The sequence below is a fragment of the Fukomys damarensis genome, unplaced genomic scaffold (assembly GCF_012274545.1).
Source record: "Fukomys damarensis isolate Sample0158 unplaced genomic scaffold, DMR_v1.0_HiC HiC_scaffold_23, whole genome shotgun sequence".
Taxonomy (NCBI): Eukaryota; Metazoa; Chordata; class Mammalia; order Rodentia; family Bathyergidae; genus Fukomys; species Fukomys damarensis.
Window position 1 is genome coordinate 15,512,095 of NW_022900935.1, and position 6,655 is coordinate 15,518,749.

General features: G+C 42.5%; 1 protein-coding gene across 1 annotated transcript in view; it reads right to left on the reverse strand.

The window, feature by feature from the left end:
- The window catches only part of Kpna6 (karyopherin subunit alpha 6), a 57,625-nt gene extending 52,659 nt beyond the window's left edge, over positions 1 to 4,966 (reverse strand). Inside the window, exon 1 of the mRNA XM_033767446.1 lies at positions 4,860 to 4,966. Within this exon, the coding sequence (XP_033623337.1) occupies positions 4,860 to 4,863 (4 nt within the window). The 5' untranslated portion in view covers positions 4,864 to 4,966. The remainder of the gene's footprint in view (positions 1 to 4,859) is intronic.
- Between the last annotated feature and the right edge of the window lie 1,689 nt (positions 4,967 to 6,655).

Consider the following 6,655-nt stretch of genomic DNA (forward strand, 5'->3'; position numbering starts at 1 on the left):
AAAAACATTTTGGCTCTTTTGTAGTAACAAAACAAAAACACATATAGCTATACGAAAATATTTTCTTTCTTTACCTTGAATTTCCTTTTTCACTTTTTAACTTTTTGTTAAGAACTAAGACACAGAGGGCTGGGGATTTAGCTCAGTGGTTCAGCTGCCTGCTTCACAAGCGCTAGGTCCTGAGTTCAATTCCCAGTACAAAAAAAAAAACAAAACAAAAAACCAACAACAACAAAAAACTAAGATACAAAGGGCCAGGGATTTAGCTCAGTGGAGCTGTTGTCTGCTGTGGAAGTACAAGATCCTGAGTTCAATCCTGGTACCACAAACAAACAAAGACATAAACACATATTAGGGATGGGTATGCAGCACAATGGTGGAGCACTTGCCTAGTATTCACAAGGCCCTGTGCCAATCCCCTTTACTTCAAATTTAGAAAAAAATTCTAAACCAATACAGGCTAGGGTCATCAACATCTCTATCTTCTGCCTCCACAGTTTACCCCATTGAAAGTAACATGCATGGCCCTGTTATCTATAATGCTTTCTTTAGGAATAACTCCTGAAGAACCTGCCTCAAGCCCTTGAGGGTGTCATTCTTTTCATAAGTACGTAAGTATGACTGTGGTGGTTTGCTTGCTTGGTTTATTTTTTTATTATAGATTGGCTTATAAGCAAATAACACTATGAATATTCCTCTAAGTGAAAGCTTCTGTAGATTCCCAGTACAAAAAAAAAATTTTTTTTTTGGTGTTTTGATCCACATTTTCAAACTGTTTTTGAGAATCCAACCTGAGGGTGCCCTAGCACTTAGCTACATCTCTATGCCTTCCTCTGTTTAAAAAATTTTTGAGACAGGTTCTAAATTGCCTAGGCTTGCTTTAAACTTGCAATCCTCCTGCTTCAGCCTCCCAAGTAATAGGATTATAAATATGCTCCACAATATCTCTTTCCAAATTTTTAAAGGAGTTTGTCATAGTCTACAAAAGTTTTTACAGCTATTTGTTCGTTAGGCAACTGGAATTTTTCAACTCCATTATAAATCTTTTTTGTTTTGTTTTGTTCTGTGTCCTTGAGACAGCATCTCGCTATGCAGTTCAGGCTGGCTTTGAATTCCCAGCGATCCTCTTGCCTCAGCCTCCCTAGTGCTGGGATTATAGGTATGTGCCACCACACCCAGCTCAATTCCATTATAATCTTATGGGACTAACATCAGTCTGTGGACAGAAAAATTGTAATGTGCTAAATGACCTTGCCTGAGTTACTGAATCTTTCTGTGTTTCAGTTTCCTGAACTAAAACACGAGAAACTGAGAATTAAATGAGTAATGTACATGTAAGAATGCTTAGCATTTAGCAAGTTGCACATAAACACTGGTTATTATTATAGCTTTCTTGTCATTTTTTGAAGCCCTCAGTTTGGTGAAGCATGGGCTAAAATACAAACTGGCAAAACAAATTAATAAAAAAATCCTAGCAAATTATTTTTTCGGTACCAGGAATGGAACTCAGGTACTTGTGCTTGCCCCTTGCTTCTCATCACAATTAAACTGGGAGTTGTGGCTCATGCCTGTAACCCCAGCACTAGGGAGGTTGAGGCAGGAGGATCACTGTAAGTTCAAAACCAGCCTGGGCTACCTAGTGAGTTCCAGGTCAGCCTCAACTACACAGTGAGACCCTGTCTCAAAAAAACAAACAAACAAGCTGGGCGTGGTAGCTCACACCTGTAATCCCAGCACTCGGGAAGCTGAGGCAGGAGCTGTGAGTTCAAGACCAGCCTGGGCTACACAGTGAGTTCCAGGTCAGTCTCAACTACATAGTGAAACCCTGTCTCAAAACAAAACACACAACTAATTAGCCAGAACTGTATAGATCACCATCTAGGGAGATAGAATTACAATGATTGGTTTAGGGTTTATGTTAAACAAGATCTAACCCCTGGGATTAGGGAGGGCTGCCTGATACAGTATCTATCCAGCTAGCAAAATTTAGGAAGGGTGATAAAACAAGCAGTATCTCTGTCAAGATCCATGAAGTTGAAGTCTTTGCTAAGGAGAGTAGACAAACAGTTTCCAGAGCTACAAGCATCACCCATATAGTGCTATTAATGGCAAATCACTACACAGGTCTGTTAAGGGTGTGAAGTCTGGCTGTATAGTATGGGACAGTGATGGCAAATCTATGATAGTGCACTCTTTGTTATCACTGAATGCGCTAAAAGGTTCGCCATTACTGGTACAGGACACAGGGCCAGAGCTGAAAGAATACACTTGAAAGGCAGTGAAATGAGGTGAGGGTAGTATCCCCAGCACCCAAAAGGGTGGTAATCACTTAATTTCAAAACCTGTTTGTCACTGTAAATGGAACAACCAAAACTACCTTGGATAAACAAGGTGAGAGAAGTTACCTGGCTCTAGACTAGTGATGGCAAACCTTTTAGAGCTTTCAACATACAACTTGCTGCAGGATGTGTGTCAGGTTTACCACAACTGTTCTAGACTACAGAACCTTGGTCAAGTTTTGCTCCACTGAGCAACCTTCATCTTGAATTCTACCAGTGAAGTATTAACTTTACTTAATATCTTAAAATTGTTTAGAGGTTTATGTGCAGCAAATGGATAAAAATCTTACTTCCAGCTGGGTGTGGTGGTGCAGGCCTATAATTTCAACACTCTGGGAGGCTGAGGCAGGAAGATTGCAAATATGAGCCTAGCTCAGTGCAGAAAGTCATGAGTTCAAAACACAATGCGGAGGAGCAAAGCAAGAAAACAAAACTCACCCCTAGTTTAGCTGTTTATTAGCTATGTTATCTTCTCTGATGTAGCTTCTCAATCTGTAAAAATTTATTTAGGGGCTGGGGATTTAGCTCAGTGGTTCTACCACCTGCCTCACAAGTGCAAGGTCCTGAGTTTGATCCTCTGTATCAAAAAAAATTAATATTTTTTATTTCACTGAGTGTAACAAAAATCAGTTCTTTCCCCTCTTCCTTTCGAGGGAACTCATATCTCTGAAACTAAAGACTAATACGAACTCTTACTATAACATAAAACCTAGGGAGGGGGATGTAGCTCAGTGGTGTCGCAGCTGCCTGGCAAGGGCAAGTTCCTGAGTTTGAGTCCCGATACCAACAAAACAAAAAATATAAAAGCTAAAGTTTTTTTCTCACTTTTCTTTTTGGCTATGCTGGAGACTGAACTCAGGGCCTTATACATGATAGACAGGAACTATTACTGAGCTACACACTCCCAGCCCACTAAAAGTTTTCATTGATACATAAAGCTGTAGGTACTAAAAAGAGGTCTTATCATTTCCAGAGGATTCTGGAAGCCAGAGTGCTTATGGGTAAGGAACTAAGATTAAGATTACCTGAGGTGGAAAAGGTTTGGTTTTGAAATTTAGAGCCCTTACTAAGCTCCAAACATTGAGTCATTTGTTTAGTCTCCAAACATCTTGATAATACTCTCCCTCTTTTTAGAGAGGAAGAAAGGAAGGATAAGAAATTAAGGAAAGTAACATTTATTGTGGACTGTGCTAGATGCTTTCTATATGCAGTTTCATCTGTTAAGTGACTGCTGTGGATGCGAGGCAGGAAGTGGAGGACCAGATTATAATACCAGATCTGATTCAAATGCCTTGCAGCTCAAGGAAATAATTTGTTTCATCAGAATCAGAAATCATACAAAATTCTAGAATACCATTAGAATATTATTACATAACAGTAGGAAAAAAATAGTTGGGATTTTTCGGGTTTCATACAGACTAGAGATTTCATTGAGTGCGCAAAAGTAAAATCACCTTTACAACTTTGTTGTAAAGCTTTCTTTCCCTTTCTCCTAGCCCACCCACTAGAGGGCCAGGCCATAAACAGAAGCAGTTACAATCTACCAGCTTTGGAGTGTTCACCCTGGTTTAGCCACTAACTGTGTGACCTTGGGTAAGTTACTTTACCTAAACTTCATTTTTCCCATTTGCAAAACAGCAGTACCTATGTCTTTAGGATGAACAAATTAAGCAAAACAAAGACATGGAAGGCAGTCAAAACAATGCCTGCACACAGAACTTAGCAAATTTAAGCCTTTAATGCGGCAGAGGATCTAACACTTCTGGTTTTGTTTCTAAATCCAAAATAGTCGCAATCGTATTTTCCGGGCAGAGGCCCTGCCAGACACAAAATGATCAACAGGTCTCTCTTTTTCCTCTGAACCTAGGTTGGCCCAGAAACATGAAGTCCCCTACGTATATGCGTCCAAGAGGGCTTGACAGTTGGTTTTCTAATACTAGGAAGGCTGTCTCTAGGAGCCCAACCGATCCTCCCTGTTTCCGCATCGACCGGGGAAGTTCTCCTGGCCTTCAGCGGACGAGGTTGCCATTGGCCTGGCTAACCCTGATTACCGGTCCGAAGCCGGATTGCCTGGCTTTCCCTGAGCAAAGGACGCTACTCTGAGACGCAGGTAGTACTCCCTGAGTTCAGAGGAGCCAGTGAACCTAGCCAGGAAGCGCGACAGCCAGAAACCCCGGGAAAGGCTCCTTCAGCGGCGCCCAGGCCTGCGGCCAGGAGAGCCATTCCCCCAGCCCTGGTTTTGGCGCAGGGCGGAGGGCAGGTCCATTTCTACACCTCCGAAATCGTGGGTTCTGGCCTGAGGTTTTCCAAGGTGTCTCCGGAACCAGCCTCCCATTGCTCGGGGAGAGGCCGTAGTCCAGCCCCAAACTGGCCTGAGGGGCACTCCGGCCTGGTTTCTGTCTTCAGATCTACTTAAAGCGGCTTCAAACATCTTCCTCACACCACAGACAGGATCTTGCCAGACCCCATGCCCAAGACTTCCTCAGCCCGACTACCCAATTGCCTGGTTTCCCTACTCACCCATCGCGGCTCCGCTCGCTTCAGACTTGGCCGCGGTAGCTGCAGCAGCGGCGGCAGCTTCAGCCGTAGCAGATTCAGCGGTAGCTTCAGCAAACAATATGGCGGATCTGCAGGACGGCAGCCCGAAATGGACATTCCACCCCGGGTTAAAACGCGTTCTTCCTCCCCTCCCCTTCTTACCTAGATTAGATTATACCAAAGGCACGCACTTAAAGAGAACGCAACCACGAATGGTGGAGAATAGAGATGGAATAGGAAAGAAGCAACTGGAGGGATATGTACTAAAAAAAGTTAAGCGTGCCAAGTTCTCAGCTGTTTCTTTCTTTTCTTTTCTTTTTTTTGGTACCGGAGATCGAACTTGGGTCCCTGCGCTAAATCCCTGGCCCTCTCAGCTGTTTCTGCTACTATTTCTTCTTTAAAGTGTGGCCTCCTTCTTCCAAAACTTTTTCATAATTAAAGTAATTATACACCTTGAACTAATTATGAATAAGGAATCATCTGGAGAGGGGAAGTGTTCAAGGCTATGAGACAGGGAAAGGAAGAAGTCAAGACTAAATCCGGGTTTTCTGACTGTGTCTACCACCCAAAGCCCTAGTTAAAATCGCAATCTCATTGGAAGATCAGAAATAGAGAAAACAGAGGCTGGAGTATACAGTTTATTATTTATTTTATGCAAGGCCATGGGCTTGAGAGAGCCAAGTATAATGGGACATGCCTGTAATTCAAGCTACTTTGGAGGCTGAGGCAGGAAGATTGCAAGTTCAGGCCAGCAAGACCACTGTATTTCCAGCACCTGATATAATACCTGACACTTGGGTGTTAAATAAACAAACAAATGAACAGGACAGGTGAGTTACAGAGCAAGGGATATAATCCCTTTTAATGGTGAGGAAATTGAGACTCCCAGTATTTATGTGACTTTTGAATCAATAACTATATGGCTGGTAGCTATTAGGTCTTCCTTTTTTCATAGTGACATACCAATCCTCCTGTCCTCCACCTCAACACACAGAGCCAGGCAATGTTTTTAAGTTACTGGTTACAAGAACAACCCACCCCCACGGTCAACTCATGACCCTCCTGAGTGTTGACATTATAGGATTACAGGCATATGCCACCATGCCAGCTAACTAGGTATCCTTTGAAAGCAGAATGAAGGACCTGGTATCTAGTTGCCAGGTTCTATCACAACAATTTGCCAACTCTAGTTATGTGCTTAGTCTATTAAAGTAGACAACTCAAAAGGCAAGCTCTGACTCAAAGGTAGGAAAAGGAAGACTATTTCCCTTCCTAGTGCCACTGCTCAAGGTCAGACTTCATCATTCTCTTTTGTGTGCCTCCTCACAGGTCTCCTGTTCTGACTCTACCACTCCCACCAACCTCCTTAAAAGCAGAGACCTGACAGGGTCACTCCTCTGCTTAGCAACTTCCCACTGCCTGTTTTGGGGTAATGTCCAAACATTTCAATCAGGCACATAGGCTGGTCCTTATCAGAACCACTTTTTTTCTAAATTTTCTATCTTCTTTTGTACTTTTGATTATTTTGTACCCTGTTCTTCCATCTTTCTCTCCATGACCATGTAGGGCTATTTATTTTCACGACCCAATTTAACTATCAGTTCTTCAAAGAAGGCTGTCTTTTCAATCAGGGTCACCTGTCTTCTTTGCTTCCTGGGTCTTGGACACTTGTTTTCCTTAGCACTTCACACCCTAATTTGTTCGAAAGGTGTGTCCATCTCTCCCTGTTGTCTAAGGAAGGGACAAATCTTTCTTATCTTTGTAACTATTCCAGTGAT